Source organism: Rhinolophus hipposideros, assembly GCF_964194185.1.
Source record: "Rhinolophus hipposideros genome assembly, chromosome: 7".
Lineage (NCBI taxonomy): Eukaryota > Metazoa > Chordata > Mammalia > Chiroptera > Rhinolophidae > Rhinolophus > Rhinolophus hipposideros.
This window is the reverse complement of record NC_138053.1, coordinates 37,042,280-37,065,259: the sequence shown is the minus strand read 5'-3', so window position 1 is coordinate 37,065,259 and position 22,980 is coordinate 37,042,280. Positions and strand designations below refer to the sequence as shown.

Below are 22,980 nucleotides of genomic sequence, written 5' to 3'. Positions count from 1 at the left end.
TCTCAGATTCTTATTAGGTATGTCTGCCCCTTCTTGAGGAAGCTGACCCCTCTCCTACTCTAAGACTAGGCCTTGATTAGTCTAAGGACATCAAAGTAATTCCGTTTGCCTTACCGCCATGTCCTGCTCAGGAATGGTCATGTGATTCAGTTAAGTCCAATGAGATGTGAGGGGGCTGGTTGTTGGTGCATCTAGGAAGGAAGCCTTAACTTTTCTGAGAGAGCCATAGAAGCCAACATGCTCTGCCCCTCTCCCCGTCTGAAGGTAAATGAGGGACCACGTAGTGCTGCTGGCTGGAGGCAGCCCAGCTCTGACCAAAAGGGGCACCAGCCATAAAATGAGGCATACACTGGATATGGCCAAGCGGAGAGATGAGAAGAACTTAGGTCCTAATGACCTCACTGAGCTGTCAAGTCAAACAACACTGAGGCCTGCCTATTGGATGACCTGTTAAACAAGCCAATACATTTTCTTATTGCTTAGGGTAATTAAGCTAAATTTTGTTATTTGTAGTAGCAAGCAGCCTCTAACTGAAAAATTTTTGCCAGAAAAAGAGTCTCATTTCGCTCACTGCATGCTCATTATCAATGAAATAGAAACATTCTAAGCATACTTTTATTTAGTTCATCAGCCAATATGTATTGAGGAAATGTACTGGACACTGTATAGGGCACAGTGGGGCAAATGGGAGAAAATCAAACATGTATTTCTTGTATTGTAAACATCTGTATACTACGAAGAGCTATAAGTTTTATGGTAAGGACTTGGTTGAGAAACCTCAACCTACAATTAGTGTCATAAGACATTATTTGCAAATTCTTACCATTGGTAGTTTTACTGATTCATTCATTCATTTGATATTTATTTAAGATCCATCATATGCAAAGTACTACATGAACTTTATCATATACATAGATACATATATCACTTATCACAGACATACATTCCATTTAAAATTTGGCTTTTGAGTGGGAACTTAGGACCAACTATTACTGTATTTTCTATGGCCAGATCGGGAAGTAACAGCCCTAAAATGAGCTGAACCAGATTACTATATAATGACCCCTAGTGAGTCACTCTTATTGACATCCACCCTTTGTGTAATCTTTTCCCACAGAGAGGCGGGGTTTGGCCACGTCACCTGCTTTGGCAATGAACAGCAGCAGATCTTTGACAAGCAGGTCCTGATAAGCATTTATGAATGGGGGCTTGCCCTCTCAGAAAAGCTACCCTGAGACTACCATACGTGAAGAAGCCCAAAATGAAAGATCATGGGGAGAAGAAGGCCCAGCTACTCAGCCATTGCATCTGGGCCCTGTTTCCAGCAGACCCACCAGTTAAATGCACCCACGTGAGTGAGATCAGGGGAGACCAGCAGAAGAACTGATGAGCTAACCCACAGATTTGTGAGAAATAATAAATCATAGTCATTAAGTCTTGGGGTGTTTTGTTTGCAGCAATAGATAACTAAACCTTGAGTAGAGTAGTAAAATAACGCTGATGCCTTAAAAATGGGAGTTAAAAGGCTCAGATGTCAGAAGATCTAGGTTCTGGTCTCTAACCACATATCAAACTGGGATATTTAACTACTTACCAAATATAATTTGATGATATTTCACCCCAACCTGAAATGAGACAAATCCAAGGGTAAGGTCAAGCTCAGGGGATAGAGTGAGGGCCCCAACCTTAACCCCTGGAGATTCAAGAGAGCCAATGGTATAGTTTAGTCAGAAGGCAGGAAAAATCCAATGCCCCAACTCAGCAGTCAGACAGGAAGAGTGCCTCTCCTTTCCTCCACCTTTTTGTTCCATTCAGGCCCTCATATTGGGGAGGGCCATCGCTTTACCCAGTCTCTCAATTCAAATGCTAATCTCTCCCATAAATACCCTCACATGCATACCTGAAAATAACATTCAACCAAATATCTGGGCACCCTGTGGCCCACTCAAGTTAACACATAAAATTAACCATCATGAAAAATTCTGAGGTCTCTTTGTAACTTCACCCCTAATAGTAAGTGTCAACATGCTTACAAATTTGTGTTTATCACTCTTCCTGAAAAGTGCTGTAAGTGATATATCATTTCATTTTATTCAGAAGGATACAGATGATTGAAAATTTAGCCTGTGTCATCCATAAGGTTATACTAAGAGAAAGGTTTTGGGTACTGGACAATCAAGAGTCACTATGCAGGCCACCACTTTCACGCCTCCAGCCAAGGAAATCATGCAGGTAAGAGCAGTAGCACTGCTCCACTGTAAATGATACAGCAAACATTTCTACAGCTAGCTAGATGGCGTTTTCAAAGCATATTTTGATTTTAAAAAAAGATTTTATTCTTCACTGAGCATTTATCATTATTGTAAAATGTAGCTGCTAAGAGCCTGCCCTAGGCCCACATTTCCTAGAGTATACTTTGTGAAGCAGCAGATGCTTCCATGTTAATACATTATAAATGAAAAATGAGATTCATAGTCGAAAGTTTGAAACAATAGGTTAAATAGGTTTCTCTCTGTTTTTACTTTTTATTATAAAATATACAGAAAAGTTGAAGAATAATACAAATGAACACCCACATACTCACTACTGAGAATCAACAGCTGTTAATATTTTTAAATGTTAACATTGTTAAATTATGTGTGTGTGTGTGTGTGTGTGTGTGTGCGCGTGCTGATGGTGGTTTTGTTGTTGCTGTTTTTAATAACTTGAAAATTAGCTGCAGACATCGTATCATTATACTTCCCCTCTGAAAACGTGAGCATACCTCCCCTAACACATGCTTGCATAAAAAGTGTTACCACAAAAGCATTACCACATTTAAGAATATTCACATGAATTCCCTAATATCACCTAATATTTAGCCCATATTCAAATTTTCCCTTTTGTCCTTAATATAACTTGAACAGATTTTTTTTCCTCCGAACCAAACTCAAATTACAGTCCACACACTGCATTTGATTGTTATGTCTTTTTAGTCTCTTTAATTCTAAAGCAGCCTCTCTGACCTGTTTAAAAAATAAATTGTATTTTTGAAGAGACAACCTTGCAGTGGTCTTGTAAAATATCCCACATTCTGAATATTTCCTCATGGCATCTTCTAATTTATTCCTCTCCTCCCAACCAGGTTTCTTTACAGTAGTACCGCTCAGAGCATTCAATATGTTAATACGCAAAATGACTCTCCAAGTAAATACCTTTTAGGAGCGTCTGACCTCTTTACAATATTCCTTTCTTTGGGAATTGTCCCCATCTCCAAAACACACACACACACACACACACACACACACACACACACACACGCCTCTAGCAGTCACCTGTGGACTTTGTGACCCCACCTTCGGGTCTAGCCCATTAGAAATATCTCCTTGAAAACTAGATATAAGTAGTTACAGAAATCTGCACAGATTTAAAGGAGGGGAAGACTAGGAAAACCAGGGTAAAATAATCAAGTGTTTTTAGGTGAGTTTGAAAGTGATATAGTTATTGTAGTTATAGATACTAATACCACCTTGTGGGAACAGGCAAGAGAACTGTGATGAGTTAGTGCCCTAGAAAAGACACAACCAACATGATATACTAAAGTGTGTTTACATGCTAAAGTAAAAACAGGCTGGACGACACCAGAGCAAGTACGGGTCTGGCTTAGGTGTTGGGCTGATGGAAGATTATCTCCTGTTGGTATCATCCAACTAAAGGTAAGTCTTTTTTTTCACAGTGCATTATTTGTACAGACCCAGAAAAAAACAGTCTGGGCTAGAGAACAAGAAGAAAGTAAAAGGAAGCAAGGAAAGCACTCAGTTTTGGCACACAGTGCACATGACAGAGAAAGAAAGAGCTCAACGGAAGGAGCAAATTAAACTGTAAGAAGGAACTGAGCCTTCCCAGAAAGAAGAGAGCACAGCAGAGGGGACTGAAGCTCTGAAGGCATTTTCCACCATGTAAAGCCCAGAACATTCCAGACCTGAAGAAAAGCAATGTCGTGAAAAGCATGGGGCAGAGGTATTCTTGCTCCCCAGGACCGGAGGAAACCAAATGCAGAAGCGTCAACAGCAAAGTCAGAAATATGCACAGGTGATACCCAAGATGGCGTGAGGGTGCAAAACACTGCAGAATCATCCCTGCGAGCAAGCTGCATGAACCTAATCAATCCCACAACAAGAGGGGCTGAAGTCGGCCATTGTGCTCAAGACTTCAAATGCTGCTCACGACAGATGCAGAGACCTTGACACCATATGAAGCCCGCCCTCAATGCGGCACACCCATGTCAGGAAAACCAGGCTCAATGACGTGTGAAAAGGGGACACATGTCCCTTACCCCATGGCTTTCAGGTCAAAGGGTTTCAAGTAGACTGTCTCCCCTGCTGGGGTTCCAGAGGCCCAGTTAAACACAAAACCAACAACCAAAATCCCAAAACAAACCTTTTCCATACCTGTATTCCAAACCAATGTCTGGGGAGAAACTGAGTTTTCAGAGATGAAATCTTCTTGCAACTGAAAGCCCAAAGACAACAAAATCCAAAGAATTGAAGTTCAAAAATCAAAATTTCTTACCCTTGTATGACATAAATGAAAGCCCTTGATTGCTGACTCAGTGGCGTCTCTGCTGGAGGGGTCCTGAAATTTGGGGAGCAGTGGATCCTTTAGCAGCGGCAGCCGCAGACGGTCTCTCCCTGAAAGAGATCACTCCTTTAGGTCCTCTGAGGTCCTGTTTGTTCAATTCCCTTTTTATGACAAGCCTCATTCTTTGAAAGAGTTCAAAGTGTTAACAGGAAGCAGAACATTATCGCAGCACTGGCCCATCAATTATCTACCGAAGTTAGGAAACAAACTACTCCCTGTCCCTAGAGCAATGGCCAGACAAAATTGTATTTGGTGTCGCCAAAGATTCTAGTATAGACTTAAGATCTGAAAAGAAGGCAAGATCTTGGTCTCAGCATCCCCAAGGGAGCTGCCAACTGTCAATGAAGGTAGTCGAAATCTACAGCCTATGAAGGTAAACTCAACTGGGAGAAATCTTTTCATAAAAAGCTAATTTGGGCATCATGTTAAAAAAATCTGGAGATGGGGAGAAGATTCGCTATGCATTTATCTGAGACAGAAGCAATTGAATTATTCTTGCCTTCTTGCAAGTTTAGAAGTTTGCAAAGGTGGAAGACCCAGTCTCTAGGTGTCATTTTCTTCTTAGACTAAAAACATCTCTTCATCACCTTTTCCACTCCAAGCCCTCCCACGAAGTGAGCAGGGCCTCTACCTCACTCTGTGGAGCTCTCTTAAGCATGTGTTTCCATTGACTTTGGCTAAGCAGTCTGCCCCTAGGTACGATTTCTCCAGCGCCATCTTGACTCCCTGAGATGGTGTGGAGTGGCTTGAAGGATGTTCCATACTACACGAATCCAAGGCTAGTCCCTCTGTGCTTCCCTCCTTGAACCAGAAAGCAAAATGGAGTTTGGAGCAGCCCAGACACTGCTGTCTTCCCAGACTTGTCACAAACAGCTTCCAGCTCATACTCATCTGTGTCCTGTAGTACACACAGAGCTCAGCCACTTTGCAGTTTAAATGCGGCCGAGGATAAATCCAAGTCCCAGTGTGATGGGGGCAGGGGAGGGAGAGGGGGAAAGGCTGTCTTAAAAAAAAAAAAAGAATATAAAATAATAAATTTAAAATTAGGTATGAAAGTGAATATTTAAAGTTGGCAAATAACTACAAAAAATAAATATTTAAAAATGTACATAATAATAAACATTCATTAATTGCCATTCATTCGTTACTTTGCAACACTTTTCACCTAGTTTTTGTCTACCTACTCTTTAGTCATCGTTTCATCTGAAAACAATTTGATGATAATATTTTATATAAAGAGAATAGAAAGATAATTCAATCTTCCTATAGTATAATCATTTTTTAATTGACAAGAAGTATAAAAAAACTGTTTGTAGTACTAATACAGGTCTGTATGCTTATAGACAAGGAATTTTGATAAATTCTCTTCCATATGATTCCCATCAAGAAAGACATAGGGTAGAGTTATAGTTTATGTGTGGTATTACTGAGTTTATCTCATGTGTACCGTGTGTCAACAAAAACAGAGTCATGTGCTTACAATTTTACCCAAAGTCTGCCGATAGAATTTTCCATACAGTGGTTTCTGGCTCCATCTGTTCAAACTTGTGTCTCCTCCAGGACTCCCACACTTCCTGTGCCAGCACCGTGGCACATGCTCACATTTTGATAGAACCCTGGCCCTCACCTGCATGTGGGCATGGAGATTACCACAGCGGGCATTGGGAGAATTCTGGGACGCCATTTCCACACTATGACAGCCAGGAAAAACTGAACTACCCATAATTAGTGGCAAACCACATCAATATATCCCAATAAGCCTAAACTAAGTGTATTTCCAACTCAACTGCCCCATAGCCAAATCCCCCAAATGCCTGTGTGAAGGAAGAAAAAGAGACAACAGCCTTAATCCATTGAAGTTAAATATTCTTACTTTTGCACATTTTACAAAAACATATGACCATTATTATGCCTTCCCCTCTTCTCTTTCCTTCCTGAACAATTCAGTCTTCAAGCCAGTGGGTGGGACAGTGCAGGGTAGATACCCATGCTGGCGGGGGAGGGGGCATCACAGTGGCTCAGAGCAGGATGACAGAGCCTGAGTGGGAAAGACGGCTACATGGTGGTGTAGTGAGACCCGCTGGAGACAAGTGAGAAGGGACCAGAGGGGCAGCCCTGCGGGGGCTCAGAACCCAATCTCTGTGATGTTCCTACCAAAGATGCACAACCTGAAAGTAATCATGTGGAAATGTCAGATGAACCTCAGTGGATGAACATTAGACAACATAAATGGCCTAGAATCATAAAAAACAAATCAATGTGTTGAATATTAAGGAAAGACTTAGGAATTGTTCCAGACAAGGAAGCTCAAGAGACATGACAACTAAATGCAACTTGATTCTGAGGTGGATTTGAGGACGAGGTGATAGAAATGTGTCAGTGTTAGCTTCCTGATTTTGGTGGTTGTATTGTGTTCTGTAGACAAATGTCCTTATTCACAGGAAATACACACTAAAGCGTTAGGGGCAGGAAGCACATCAGACTGGCAACAAACTCAAATGGTTGTTCAGGGATAGAGTTATCTGTACTACTTTTCTGTAATTTTGTGTGTTTTCAAATTACATTACAAGGATATAAAAGATGACCATGTAAATACATTACTAATGTCCTTCAGGACCTTGGAAAGGGCCCATACATGTGAGGGGACTTGAAGCTTCAGTTTAATGAACTTCACTACCTCTAATTTCAGCAAATATTATTCTACCCAATACAATACTGTCTGAAAGGCCAATGTACCAAAAGACATTGTTCCTGTAATTCAGTCCTTGCCTTAGCTACGCCTGCTTCCCAAGGTCTTTGTGGCCTCCCTACCTCTGCTGAGACCCAATGTAGTAGAACGAATATGTTCTGAACGTTGGTCCAGGTCAAGGAGCAGCTGCCCCATGAGGGCCACATCACCTAAGCACCTCTAGGCTGTCTTTGCGGGCCCCACACACCTCTGTGCATATTTGCTAAGCCTGGTTTGGTATTAATACCAGGGTTTTTGCTTGGGCCTCAGTACAGATTACTTGGTGTTTACTGACCACACTCCCCAATCAATCTCTACTTATGGCCAGTGTGTATCATTTGCTTAACGCTCAAGACCTGGAGTTCTACCTGGAAGATAAAAATCAAGAGTGAGCAAGAAATCTTAAAATTGACTATTAAAATCTCCAATCTTTACTTCCGTCCTCCGCCTTTTTTTTTTTTGGATGCTGTGCTCAGCCTCTTCCTTCTCCTTTCATCTGTGTGCCTGCAGAGAGGGTACAATCTGGGCCATCCTCTCAAGACGACAGCTCTAAAGGTAGCAGTGGGGATAGATACATTTAATTCAGGAGACTGTTAGCAAGCTCATTTGGCTGCACATTTAAGCCACTCCAATCTAGATTTTTATTATTAAATAAAATTTATACTGTGATCGCTTCCTGTTTGGTTCCAAACTCAGGCAGGAAGGAAAAGTCATAAGGAAGGTCATAAGGAAGGAGTCATAAGCAAATAGGTAGTATTTAAAACCACCCTCAGTTTCTCATGATCTGAACCCCAATGGCCTAAGAAGGGCAATGGTTTCACCCTTTCTGGTTTGAAGAAATAGGAAATCCTATTTTGTGGATATTCTTCAAACCTCCCCATAGTGAAACTTGTAACACACGGATGTTTTCACTAGCTCACAAGACAAGACTTTGGTTTAGGATTGAAGGCAGTTTTTGAACCTCTCGGAAAGGAAGGACTTGGTCCCAGAAAAGCCTGCCTAGAAACATCCTGATGCTCAGAGCAGAGGAGCAGGGATCACCAAGGTGAGAAGGGACATTTGAAACTATATATACTGAAGGGCAAGATCAGAGAGGAAAAGCTAGTGTTTTCAGTGGTAGGTAACAAAACTCACGCCAGAGCTACCACTAGGTGTCACTAGTAGGAAATGAAAGAATGAAAGGAGGAAGCAAGTACCCCCAAAGGTCTATCAGGTACAACTTTGTGGGAGCTGTGCCCACATGGCTGGAACTGTGGTATTGCAAAAAAAAAAAAAAAAGTGAAATGAGGGTAGGAATCATGAATATTTTTCCTGAACCATAATGACTTTCAAATGTACTTTATGGGTTCCTGCTTTTAACTCAGGTCCATGCCTGGGCCTGGTGCTTTTGTGTGTCTCAGAAGTGGAGAAAGGTAGTTTATTCTGCCTCCCACCACAGCTTTCCAAACATTTTATACTTTTACATGACTAACCACGTCAATACTTTAGATGGAGATAAAAAGAACGTTACCATTTTTCTTTCTTCTTGTGTATATATGTGTGCCTATCTACTGAGGTCTTCAGTTTATTCAAAATCAGATTTAAGGTCTGTGGATCTAAGATATGTCTTATTTTAATGCCTAGTTTATGCCAAAGCAAAAAATAAGAACTTTTCATTGAAATGGCAAACCTTATTTAGTCCTTTAATGACACAAACTAAGAACTGCTAACATCCTCCATGTGCCAATAAAATAATTTGGGATTGTGAACAGATAATGTTCTTAGTACAAACCCAAATACATATTATTATTACTTTGGCAAAGCGATTCTTCAAAACTAGATGATTAATTTGTATTTGGATCAAGAGGGAAATTATCCCTTAAAATATGATTATCACCCTAAAACTATTCTAAACAAAACAGAAATCAGAAGAAACTGGCATTGGAGGCAAATACCCTATTCTGGGCTTCTCAATCTTTTACATGTTTTGGCTCATAGAAAAAATGGCATCCTAGGGTAAATGGACAAGGTTCCTGGGTTTCAGCTGCCCCAGGCCCAACAGGCCACTCAAGGATATGAGATCAGTACGTCAGGATATTAAATATACATTGTATTTTTCAACCCTGAGATCACACTGGAATTACTTGGAAAGTTACAAAAAAATCTCTCCACCCCACCCCCACCCAAGATTTTCACTTCATCGGTCTGGACATCAGGACTTTTTAATACCCTCAGGTGACCCTAAGGCATAGCCAGAGTTAAGAACCACTGCATCAGAAGACAGTCAAGGGAATTTAAAAAAAGAAAAAAAAGAAGTCTACCAGACTCATCTATTAATAGCTTCCCGTTTTGAACACAAGTATGAGGCTTTCTTTCTTTTTTTTTTTTCAAATTGAGGGACGTATAAAGAGAAGAAAAAAAAAGTTTGCAAAATTCAACATATGAAAGTGAAAATCCTTCACTAGCCCAAGCAACTACCGTCTTTTTTTAAGAAAAAGATTATTCACATACCTTTATATTTGTATCTTGAGAAGTAATTTTTTACACTAAAGAGAGCACACACTACACATATTCTATAGTTACAAGTAATTCACGTGTCTACGCTGTACTTCATGTAACCCTCCCCCTGTTGATCACTTTAGCTATTCTCATTGTTTCTTGCAATAAACATCTTTATACGTAGGGTACATGCATTGTGAGCAACTCTTGCAATTTGTATACGGTAAATTCTTAGAAGTGAGACCGCTTGGTGGATTTAAAATATGGATAAATGTGAGCCCAACAAACATTTACAGATAGATGCCACCTACAATTATCACCCCTAAGACTCGCTCCCAGCCGAGCGCGTGGGGTCGGAGGCGGCTGCCAGGTGCGGTCCCCGGGGCGGACGCTCTGGGGTCACGTGGGCGCTTCGCCCCGCCCCCCGGAGCTTCGGCGGGGCGGCCGCAGCGGTGGCTCGCGCAGTAGCACCACGCGGGGTTCGCCGCGGGCCGCACTCGCCGAGGCGGAGCGACGGACTCGAGAAAGGTAAGCTCTGTTCTCGCCGCGGGGTTGGGCGGCCGGGCGCGGGGCGGGGCTCGCGAGGCCGCTGCTTCCGGCCGGGCGGCGGGCCTGGGCTCAGACTTCCGGCCATGGCGGCAGCTGCGGCGGCGGCCTGCAGCCGGTGAGGGTGGCCGTCCTGTGGCCTTTGCCCGCGGCCCGTGTGAGCAGCGCGGCCCTCCCGGGCCTGGGTCCCGCGTCTGAGCCGTTAATGCCCAGGGTGGGCTTCCGGCCAGTCACGGGGAGGCCCCCCGCGCGCCTTCATCGTAGAGTCTGGGCCGCAGCCCCGACCTGCCGCCTCTGTGTGGCCAGCGGGCCTCTTGTAACCAGCTCTCCCGGCGCGTGCGGGCTCTGATGCATAAAAGCCGCTTCGGGGTCTTTACAGTATTCGTCTTCCGCAGTGTGCAGGCGTGACGATCCACGTCTGAACAGCCCCGCTCATTCCATCTTGGGTATTGAGCCCCCCCCCCTCCCCATCCAACAACTGCAGACCGTCTTGACCAAAGTGTTAAACCCAGTTGGAAGTCGTGCCCCCAAACTGTCGAGCTGGAAGGGCCTTAGCGAGGACGGCTAACATGAGTGTGCGTTTCCCACCGAGAAGCCCTTCTCCAAACACCTGACCTAAAAAAAGGCTTAATTCTGCACAGCCTGAAGCAGCAGCCTTTCCTCCCGCGGCGAAATAAAGACACGTGGCCCAAAGCCCAGAGACGGGCTCCGACCCCGGGGAGCGCACCTGGGGATCACAGACCTCGAACAGCGCAGACAATGGTGGTAGATTCCCGCAGGGCTACGGGACTTCATTCCGTGTCTGGGGAAATAGCCCGTTTTAAATTTCTTGACACCTGAACATTAGCGTTCCTAAGTTTAAAAAAATTCAGGACCATCATCTTTGGTGATAGATACGGTGAGATACACACACAGACACATACACACATCTTTGCTAAAAGGTGTGGTACCTTCAAGATAGTTGACTTGCAGGCCATGTGTTTTTATAAATCCATGGATGCTACTTAGACAAAATGTTACGTTTCATATACCAGTGTTCACAAATTTAGACTCCTAGATCTGGGTTGGAATCCTGACTGCTACTTCGTGAGTCTGTGCAAGCTTTTGTTAAAAAGGGTCCTTTATCCCTAGTTTCTTCATGTGGAAAATAGGTGTAATACCCCTTGGGGTTTTGTGAAGAGTAATGAACTCATATATGCAGAGAGTCCAAGCAGTTGGCACTCCCTGAAGGATAGCGAGTTTTATCTACTATCATTCTGCCATCCAAAGAGAAGCTACAAAACCACTGTGTTTCCCCGAAAAGACGTAGACGGTCCTTTAGCTCTAATGTGTCTTTTGAGCAAAAAATTAATATAAGACCTGGTCTTATTTTAATATAAGACCCGGTATAATGTAATATAATATAATATAATATAATTAATATAATATATATATAATATAATATATAAATAATACAATGCAATACGATATAATACCGGGTCTTACATTAATTTTTGCTCCAAAAGACGCATTAGAGCTAATGGTCTGGCTAGGTCTTATTTTCGGGGAAACACAGTAAGGCATTTCTCTTCTCTGAACCCAAAAGCAACGGTAATACCCTTGAGCTATGCATTCTGATAATAAGTAGGCCAAGTCACCAGACTTAGTAAAAGCACCTTAGTCAGTGCTCAAGAGGAATAGCAAGTAAGTTCCTTTGATTTCATGTCTCTTTTGTCTCCAGTGTCTTAGGGAAACTTAATTATGTTCTTTTAAAAATTCAACCTGAATGGATTTCCTGTGCTGGAAAGGTATCTAATAGACTGAGGATCCATTTAGCTAATTTGTAATTTTATGTGGTGTTAATACCTTTAGAAACCCAATTTTAGGCACAGGCCAAAATATATTTCTTGAAAAGAGCTGTGAACAAGTTCTAAATTTTTCAGAAGAAGTTTTCTTCATCTAGCCCACAAACTGGTTAAGCTGTTTAATTTTTCACTTTCCTCTTATTCAGTTAAGATTCTACTATCGTAAAGTGAATTGAAAATAGAGGAAGTATCTGGGAGCGTATGACTAGCGCATCAAAATAACAGTAATTAAGGTGAACACATTGACCCTTATTGTTGTCTGAATGGACTATGATATTGACAATATTTAACTAAGAATAATATGGGTGCTAGTTATAAATAGTTACCATATATAAATAAATAGAATCATTTGTGATGTATAGAGGGAACAAGTATTTGAAGGATGAGATAATACTTTCCTAAGCAAAATGAAAGACTGTAATCATAGTTCTCTGAAACCTTTATCATTTAGCCCCAGCTTTCTCTGCCCATTCCTTATCAGCCCCTGCAAAGTTTACTAGTTTTCCTTGGTTGAAGGCAAACCCTGCAAAGACTGTATGTTCTAAGAGACTGAAACGTGAGGGAGGAATTTGTTTGGTTCTCATTTATTTGGGAGTCAGGGAGAACTTTAACTTTTGAGGCTATTCCACATGTCATGTATTTTGTTGCTTGATACTAGTATTTCTTTTCTAGTTTTTGCCTGGAAAAAGAAAAGAGAACTACACATTTCCTCCGGTAGTGCCAAGTTTTGAAATAAGCAGTACAGAATTCTGAAGTAGTCCATTCATGATCTATGCACAGGCATATTCTCTGAAGATAGTGCCATTTGATCCTCTTCTTCTTGGATTTTGGATCATTTGCTACATAATGACAAGGTAGGATACAACTTAAATATTGAAAACGTAATTTTAAATGTAAGACTAAATGTAATACTTTGAGGCATTTAATAAATTTTGTGTTACTATCCCTTTGGTTTTCTTTATAAATTTACTCTATATACATGTATCTATGAATAATATATTGTTTGGTTTTGCCTATTTTTTCACTTGATAAAAATGGAAGCATACTCTGAAGTCTTAATTTTTTTTCATTTAAAGTTACATTTTTAAAATTAATCCAAGTCAATGGTAGCCAGATATTTTTCACTGCTTCACAGCATTTCATTGAATGAATATAAAAATTATCCATTCTACTATTGATTTTGAGTTGTTTCCTGTCTAATTTGCTATTATAACCATTCTTGTGCATGTCTCCTGGTGTATCTGTGCATGTTTCTCTGTAATATGCTGACAGTAGAATTATTGGGTCATGAATATGTTCAACTTTATTGGGTGATGCAAAACTATGGTGGCACTATTAGTTGCTCCATATCCTTGCCAATGCTTGGTATAGTTGTTTGCAAGTCTGTTGGACAGAAAATAGTATCCCATTTGTGACTTTGCTTTGCATTTCTTTTACATTTTCCTACTAATGAGGTTGAGCATCTTTACATGTGATTAGTGGCCATTGAGATTTCATCATCTGTGAAACGTTTGTTCCTGTCTTTTGCCCATTTTTCCATGGTTTCTTAGCATTCTCTTTATGATTTATAAGAGTGCTTCATATATTCTGAATCTTAATCCTTTGTTGGTTATATGTGTTGCAGATTCCATATTTATTCCCTTTCCTTTTCTTCAGGCTGTTTCCCCCTCTTTCAGTTCATCTGTCTGTCTGGATTTTTCTTATCATTATCGTTCCTCTGTCCAGTCACAAAATGTGATAAAGACTGCACGTCTAACACTGTGGAGGTAAATCCTACCACCTGAGCAATTTGTGTACGTTGCCTAGCTTTCAAACTGTTTAGGGATGTGCTCATCCAGAAAATCATGGCCATGGTTCTCTTTGCCTTTTCTTAAAAACACTATATTTTTGCTTTCATTGTTATGAAATAATTTTTAAAAATAGCATATGTATTATGTTCACCATCTTGTTTAAAAATAACTAGGTAGTTAGAGCAAAGGTTAACAATGCAGACTTCAGAGTACAAATTTGACATTTCTGTAATCTCCTAAACTTGATTTGTGTAATGCTTTCTTTTTCACTTGGAATTCAAATGTCTTCTTTCTAAAGGTCACTCCTAACACATTCACAGAGATTTTACTTCTTAATAACAATTACTTGTTATTACTTCTTAATAACAATTTCTCTTTATAAACTCTTATTTGAAAGTTGCTAAGAGAGTAAATCTTAAAAAGTTCTCATCACAAGAAAAAAAAATTCTGTAACTATGTGTGGTGATGGATGTTAACTAGACATTGTGGTGATCGTTTCACAGTATATACAAATATCAAATCATTTTGTTGTATACCTTGAAGTAATATAATGTTGTATGTCAATTATACCTTAAGTTAAAAAAAAAAGTCTAAATAAGCCAATGTTCTTTTCCTCCTAACATTTTCAAACTTCCAATCAGTCATACAGGATTAAATAAATATTTAGAGAAACCACCAGAAGGCCTGAAGCCTCTTGGCACTGCCATGTATTCCTTCTTGGATGGGATATTCCTTCTTGGAGGGGATTGGGTCTATAGTTTGTAACCATTCAAAACTAGGTACATCAAGGCCCAAGTGCCTCTTTTAAAGAACTCGGATATATGTGTTTTAGGTAAAATATTAGCCTAAGACTTGAGTGAAATTAAAATGACAGGTTCTTGTTGATCAAGGAAAGATATATCATCATTCTGTGTAAGTTCTTATGAAATGTCACAATATTTCTGTATTTGAAGAGGATGTAGATTAGGAAGGTTCATCTTGTAATTAGAATATTTGAAGTTGACATGTGATTTACAATTTTGTTAAATATCTTAAATTGTAGACACAGGACCCATCAGCTCCAAGTCAAATAGTTGTTTCAATCTAGTGTGGAGGGCATAGCTCACAGTGGCCCATGTGGGGATCAAACCGGCAACCTTGTTAAGAGCACCGCGCTCTAACCAGCCTGAGCTAACCAACTGAGCTAACCAGCCGCCCCTCCATGGCAAACTTATTGTTTAACAGTATCTGGGTCTCTAACTAACATGGGCCATCACAGTGATTCACTTCCTTTCCTTTCCTATGTGTGATTCTTTGTCTTCTATAAGGCAGAGTTGGATACTTCTCAAGTGACCTGAACTTTCTGTAGTTTCCCACTCTGATGAAATATCCATAAAATGAAGAAATCGTTAAAATGGAACTGAAAATGAAAATGTGGAATGAAAACCAGCCTTACCACAACCTTTACAATTGTCACATTTTGTTTTGGAAGGCTTGTCCCCGACATTATGACTGAAGAGTAATTTGGAGTTGAAAATACCTGTGCACTTTTAAGGCTGATTGTGTGCTTCACCTTGAATTTCAAAGACTGGTTCCTAAATGTTTTACAGTGATGTATTTGAATCATTTTTATTCAATGACTGGATCAGACCTGTGTAGAATTGACCCTTGAGCCGGTCCCTCTGAACAATATTGAGAGATTTCTTAGTCTTTATTTTTCTTATATATTAATTTATTTATTTGGCCAAAACGATATTTAAGAGTACACAAACTTTAGAAATACAAGGAAAATAGAGGGGTAATAGTTAATTTTGGTAGGCAGCTATGCTCACCACTATACTACCAATACTGGATGGTAATAGTTAATTTTGGATGTAAGCTCTTACTTGGACGTTAACCACTGTTTGATTTCTAGGACAGTAGATGTTTAGGGAATATGTGAAATTACAAGGAGAAAAGGGTATAAGGGTATAAGTGCTTTATGTAACAACCAAATTTCAAGACAGTGTTTCCTAGGAAACCCGTGTTTTCTTCATGTATCATTTACTGTTTAATACATACTTTGAACTCAAACTTTGAGTTCAAAGTATGTATTAAACAATGGTGGCCAGCACTGGAATGGCTTTTACTACCTCATTGCCTGCCTTTTTTGCTTGTTACCACTTGCAAGTATTTGCCATTTGAGGAGAATATAGGATAGAGAAGTGAACAGAAAATGAATTTCATTTGCTTAGCAATAAATTGGACACTACTGGTATTATTAGCTCTCTTCCACTTAACCTCTAAATGTTGAAGTGCTTCAGGAATTGTATTAGACCTTCTCCCCTATTTACACACTCTCTCCAAGTGATTCTGTAACTTGAAAAACTCCTAAATTTCTCTCTCTAGTGGTTCTCAACTCTAGTCTCATATCTGACAGTAGACTTGACATCTACACTTGGATATCAGGTACCTCAAATTCAATATGTGCAAAATGTAGGTAATTCTTGATTTTCCATTCCTGCAAAATACCATTTATTTCTCAGTTACCATCATAGTCACAATCCATCTAGCTGTACAAACCTAAAACCTGGGGACTATCCTATTTATGTCTTTTACTGTAGTTCCTTCATTCCAGTACATCAGCTTGACTTCTCTGTGCCTCACTCGGTTTCCTAACTATAAATTTAAAATAACTTTCTTTGTAGTAATATGTCAGGAATTAAATGAGTTAAATAAATGTAAAGTCATAAAACAATGCCTGATATGTAGTTTGCACAATATAATTGTAGCTTCTGCTATTATATTATTATTACTATTATTGTTATTTTTCTCCCCCCAGAGGCAAAACCATGGCCCAAGGCAACACCATCTTCTCTCCCAAGGATCAGTGCAACAGCTTTCTGATTTCTGTGCTTCCACTCTTGTTTTGCTACAATCTGTTCTCTATACAGCCAGGACTTCCCTTTAAAAACAGAACATCAGTGCCTTCCCGCTGCTCTTAGATAAAACCCACACCCTGGGTGCATGACCTGCCCGTCTGTCTCACTGTCTCGTTATGCTCTAGTCTCATCTCTGTCCCTCAGACTGACTGAGCTTTTTCTTTCCCTTCAGACTTTTGCATTTGCTGTTCTATAGCCTGGAATTCTCTTTCTCCCGCTCTTAGCATGTCTAGTTCATTTATAATTTTCAGGAATTCAGTTCAACTGTACTCTCAGAGTCACCTTCCTAGCCCATTCTTTGCAAAATGGCCTCCCTGTTTCTCTCATACAGTTCATTTTCTTCATGGTTCTTATGATAGTGTGTAATTATATTACTGGTGTAATTGTTTATTTATTATTGGTCCCACCAACTAGAACATAATTTTTAGGAGAGCAGAGACTTTACCTGTTTTACTTCCTTGAAATGCCAATCACATACTGGGTGTTCAGAAAATATTCACCAAAGGAATGATCATCTCTAACAAGGAAGGTAAACTTTGCAGGAGAATCCAAAAATCCATAGTTGAAAATTTTCTTTTATTTTGTAATGCTGCTATGCTAAAGATTATTGTCAATAGCCACTCCTTGAGAATTTTCCCTGCTCCCTTTTTCAAACATATATTCCCCGAAATAGATTACAAAGAAACTTGTCCATCAGTGTCCCAAAGGTAAAACTAGGTTGATTACATGTTACCATGCACCTTTAATTTCTGCCATACAATAAAGGGTTTGCAGTAGGCCTGCTCCAAGATAATGGTCCAGGTATATACAGAATCCGATGCCTGAATTTTGTAGGCAGCCTCTGTCCTGTCCACCCCCATCGTGGAGTGAGCTTGCCTTTTGCCAGGTGCAGAGCTGGATAGTGTCCAGAAGATTAAAGACTCTCATTCTCCAGCAGAGGGCAGAAACCATGCAGGCATATCTGGTAATATAATTATTAGGAAATAATAGATTTAATAGTCTGAAATTTCCAGTGTTTACAATAAACCTTAGATTCAGAATAGAATCTGTTGCCGAAGAACTGGGTTAAAGAACAGGCCAGCTTCTCTTTTTCCTCCCATTTACAAATTATTCAGCATAAGGCAGAACCTAATCTTAGCAGTCATCAAGTCCCTTCTGCAGTTGATTATAAACCCAGGGTATTAGAGCTCTATCAGAAGATAACCAGCTCAGGTAACTGTGCCATATTACTGCAGCTGTGCTGTTATCTATTAAATGTCAATGTCACTTCCTTGACAGAAATGAGGCAAAGGCTTCAGATGCTTCTGAAAGAATTTTCACTAGCTGCTGGAAGAATGGTCAGCTTCAGATGTAAATTCAGCAGAGGTTACTAAAGGCATGAGTGCATATGTTAATTGAAGAGTGATTTATGATCTAAAGTAGTCAATTCTCAACTTTTTAACTGTCTTAAAGCAGCTTCTCAAAGTTTAAAGAGCATGGAAATCACCAGCATCTTGTTTAAATTCAGCAGGCCTAGGGCAAGCACAGATTCTGCATTTCCAAGAACTACCAGGTGACACCAGTACTTCTGGTCTATGGACCACACTTTGAGTAGCAAGCTCTGACAGCTCTCACTATGTTCTGAAAGGAAGGGAAATTCTTCCACGTTGTCGTCACCAGGGGCTTACATCTTTTCTCTGCACCAGAAGTGCAGGAATACTGGTATGGTATCCCCACAGAACTGTCAGCAAACATTCACATTTTCACAATTCATAAACTAATATTCCTAATGTAACACACATATATCCTTTAACATGAGGGCAGGTGTGGAGCTAGGTAGACATGAAGTGTAGAGAGCAGCCAGCTTCAAATTGAGGCACTTCCCTAATTTTGGCAATCTTTAAGAGCCCCTAACACAAAACCCAGTATTTAGAAATGTTTTATTTTATATAGCTACAAAAATGCCTCCATTAGTCTCAGAGAAATCAGACTTATCTTACAATATGATTCTCTCTGAAGTTAAGTGAGTTGTTTGTAGCCAAACTAGTGAAGACCACTTGCAATTTTCTTTTTCTCTTTTTGGTTCAACTAGCATGGATCTTGATAGCTCTGAACAAGATCCTGAAATGAAGGAATATTCTTCTGTCTGTGTTGGCAGAGAAGATGACATTAAAAAGTCTGAAAGAATGACAGCTGTTGTTCATGATAGAGAAGTGGTCATTTTCTACCACAAAGGAGAATATCACGCTATGGATATTCGCTGTTACCGTAAGATTTTATTTTTCCTTTGTAAATCTTGTATTTGTTTACTAACCACTATCAAATTTTCATGCTTTTTTACTGACTAGATGTAATTCCTTTTCAGACTCAGGAGGGCCTTTACATTTGGGAGAAATAGAGGTATGTAAAATCTATTATCAACAAACTCAGGTATTTGCTATTTATATTCTCATTTCATTCTGTATTCAAAAATAATTTACATTTGAGTTTGGACTATATTTTAATGCTTTAACTATAATTGCTAATATTCTAGGAATCCATAGCCCTACAATGTAAAGAAAACCATTTCACAGATGAATGTGAGAAATATGCATGTCTTCTAACCTGGCAATTATACTCTGAAGTATCTATCCTACAAATATAATTGCACAAAAGTGTGTGTGTGTGTGTGTGTGTGTGTGTGTGAGAGAGAGAGAGAGAGAGAGAGAGAGAGAGAGAAAGAGAGAGGTTCATTGTAACATTATTTGTTGTAATAAAAAATTGATGGCAACCTACATGTTCTAACAGGAAACAATTTAAACAAATTATGAATAGCCACACTGTAGAATACTGTGCAACCATTAAATTAAAGCAGAAGATCTATATGTGTTGGTATGGAGGGATGACAACAATATATTTTTGAGCTAAAAAAGCAAGTGGTAGAATAACAGGTCTAATGCAATCCAATTTTTTAAATAAAAAATACCATTCGGTTTTTACTTTATATGCTTCTGCACAGTTTGAAGTTTCTCCAATGAGTATATATTACTTTTATAATGTAATACAGATATATATGTGTGTGTGTGTGTGTGTGTGTGTGTGTGTGTGTTTGTGTATGTATATGTGTGTATCTTTTGATATACATAGACAGAAAGAGAAACCACACTTTAAAGGCTTAACTGAGGAAGGAATGGGAGAGCTGTCTTACTTCCTTGCATTCCCAAACTAGGGTTCTTATTCCTTGTTTTCTACTTCATGATACTCCTCTCTCTCTCTCTCTTTCTTTCTCTCTCTCTCTCTCTCTCTCTCTCTCTCTCTCTCTCTCTCTCTCTCCCACTCCCTCTCTCTCTCGCTCTCTCTCTCTATATATATCTCTCTCCTCTTCTCTTCTCTGACTGGTATAAAGTACAAGCTTAAGCCAGTGCTATACTCTCTCTGTACTTCATATTTGTCCAGCTCCACACCTGCCCTCATGTTAAAGGACATATGTGTGTTACACTAGGAATATTAGTTTATGAATTATGAAAATGTGAATGTTTGCTGACAGTTCTGTGGGGATACCATACCAGTATTCCTGTCATTCTGGTGCAGAGAAAAAATGTAAGCCCCTGGTGAGGACAACGTGGAAGAATTTCCCTTCCTTTCAGAACATAGTGAGAGCTGTCAGAGCTTGCTACTCAAAGTGTGGTCCATAGACCAGAAGTACTGGTGTCACCTGGTAGTTCTTGGAAATGCAGAATCTGTGCTTGCCCTAGGCCTGCTGAATTTAAACAAGATGCTGGTGATTTCCATGCTCTTTAAACTTTGAGAAGCTGCTTTAAGACAGTTAAAAAGTTGAGAATTGACTACTTTAGATCATAAATCACTCTTCAATTAACATATGCACTCATGCCTTTAGTAACCTCTGCTGAATTTACATCTGAAGCTGACCATTCTTCCAGCAGCTAGTAAAAATTCTTTCAGAAGCACCTGAAGCCTTTGCCTCATTTCTGTCAAGGAAGTGACATTGACATTTAATAGATAACAGCACAGCTGCAGTAATATGGCACAGTTACCTGAGCTGGTTATCTTCTGATAGAGCTCTAATACCCTGGGTTTATAATCAACTGCAGAAGGGACTTGATGACTGCTAAGATTAGGTTCTGCCTTATGCTGAAAAATTTGTAAATGGGAGGAAAAAGAGAAGCTGGCCTGTTCTTTAACCTAGTTCTTCGGCAACAGATTCTATTCTGAATCTGAGGTTTATTGTGAACACTGGAAATTTCAGACTATTAAATCTATTATTTCCTTCCCCAGGATTTTGATGGACGACCGTGTATAGTTTGCCCCTGGCATAAATACAAAATTACTTTGGCAACAGGAGAAGGACTATATCAGTCTATAAACCCTAAAGATCCATCAGCAAAACCCAAGTGGTGTTCCAAAGGAGTAAAGCAAAGGATTCATACAGTCACAGTGGACAATGGGAATATTTATGTGACTCTTTCTAATGCATCTTTTAAATGTGATTCTGACTTTTATGCCACTGGAGACTTCAAAGTAATTAAGAGTTCCTCCTGATAAAATTACATGGCAATGAATAGTGTTGTGTATGTTTTGAAAATAACCTTGCTTCAGTACAAAATATGATTAATTTATTATTTATCTTTTAAAATCATGTAAATTTGAGAGGTTCAAAAGCACATGTACTGAGTATGATGTAAGGATTATCATCAGTATCTATAGAATACATTTCACCCATTCCTCTGGATTGATTGGAACCTGAAGTTTCATTTTGTGTGCATTTTAAGAAGGATGAAAATTATTTGAAGTGACTAAAGTGAAAAAAAAAGGTAAAAAATATAAGATCTAAGAAAAATGTGTAGGGAAAATCACAATTTAATGTAGCAGATTTTATCATGGAAGTTTTAACATATACAAAGTAAACAGAATAGTATAATAAACTCTCATCACCCAGCTTCACCACTTACCAGTATTGTTCCATTCTTGTTTCATTGATGCCTCCATGCATTCCTCATCTCCCCTATTTGATTATTATTACTTTTTTTGATAAAAATTAAACACGCTGAAATGCTTAAAACTGTTCAATTTTTCCAAATGTGTAGCAGACTTTTTACACTTCAAAAATTACTCCAAAAATGGGATCAATTTACATGCTGAATTTAAAAAGAAGAAACTTGTTAATGTGCTGGACATCAGTTTCTCTCCAGTCAAGACAGACAGTCTCAAAGTAGGAAGACACACACAGCTGCTGCCCAGCCATGGGAGGAGATGTGGTCTCCTATTCAGAGAGCCAAAGTACTTTGAATGCCTCGTGAAATTTTCAAGTACAGGTTTTCTTAGTTTTGGAGAACTGTGTATGTATGTACAATTAAGTATTTCATGTTAGTGTTACAGAGAGAAGAGATACGAGGTGGTGTTCCTCGGAGTGAGTCCTTTCTGCTGAGTTGATGTGAAGTTAGTTCAGCCTGCATTTACCACACCAGTTATCTGTGGCCAGCACTGCTCTGGTTGTCTAGTGCCCACACTGTTCTGTGACACCCTGACTGCAGGTCATCTAAAACTCGGCAGCACATAGAACATAAGCGTAAGTGGGACCAGAATGCCCTAGGATGAGCAGAATATGAATTCAGAGTGAGAAAACCTGTTTGTGAAGCCTGGAACCGAGTCTCAAAGCACAGTAATCTCCATAGCACAAGACCGAACTAAGGCTCCAAGCCTCATCCTTAACATTCTAAGGGGCCCATCTGGCCTCTTTCCTTTGATTAGTGTAAAAATAACACATGAATAAGGTTGTAACATTAAGGCTTGGCTTACAGAGCCCTTTGCTACATATCATTAATTTCCTTTTCTAATGGAATATGGGTAGCATGAGGTAATATAGCACTTGCTACTCATTTCTCAGACTGCTACTAAAAAGTCAGGCTTGGGTGTTGCATACATAACACTGTTTATGGCTGCTGTTTATGGTGAGCAGCTACTCACCAGATACAGGAAGTGTACCATATCTGTGATGGGTACATCCCAGCCTATTATATCAGGTGCTAATCCTCCAGTGACTAGTCAGGTTCCGACACGTGGACAGAATTTAAAATGCATGGAAGAAAACAAAGTAC

The 22,980-nt window shown here is 39.7% G+C and overlaps 1 protein-coding gene across 4 annotated transcripts; it reads left to right on the top strand.

Annotated features, from left to right (window-relative positions):
* The first annotated feature begins 10,221 nt into the window (after positions 1 to 10,221).
* RFESD (Rieske Fe-S domain containing) lies at positions 10,222 to 22,962 on the top strand. Of its 4 annotated transcripts, none has more exons than XM_081053089.1 (5): positions 10,222 to 10,354; positions 12,889 to 13,070; positions 18,978 to 19,153; positions 19,251 to 19,285; positions 21,161 to 22,962. In XM_081053089.1, the coding sequence occupies exons 2-5, from the start codon at positions 12,982 to 12,984 to the stop codon at positions 21,422 to 21,424; spliced, it is 564 nt and encodes a 187-aa protein (XP_080909215.1). In that variant the 5' UTR covers positions 10,222 to 10,354; positions 12,889 to 12,981; the 3' UTR covers positions 21,425 to 22,962. The 4 variants fall into 4 exon arrangements, with proteins under 4 accessions (XP_080909215.1, XP_080909214.1, XP_080909216.1 ...); XM_081053088.1 differs by having other exon boundaries at positions 10,239 to 10,354; positions 19,044 to 19,153; XM_081053090.1 differs by lacking the exon at positions 10,222 to 10,354 and adding an exon at positions 10,455 to 11,270.
* The last annotated feature ends 18 nt before the right edge of the window (positions 22,963 to 22,980 follow it).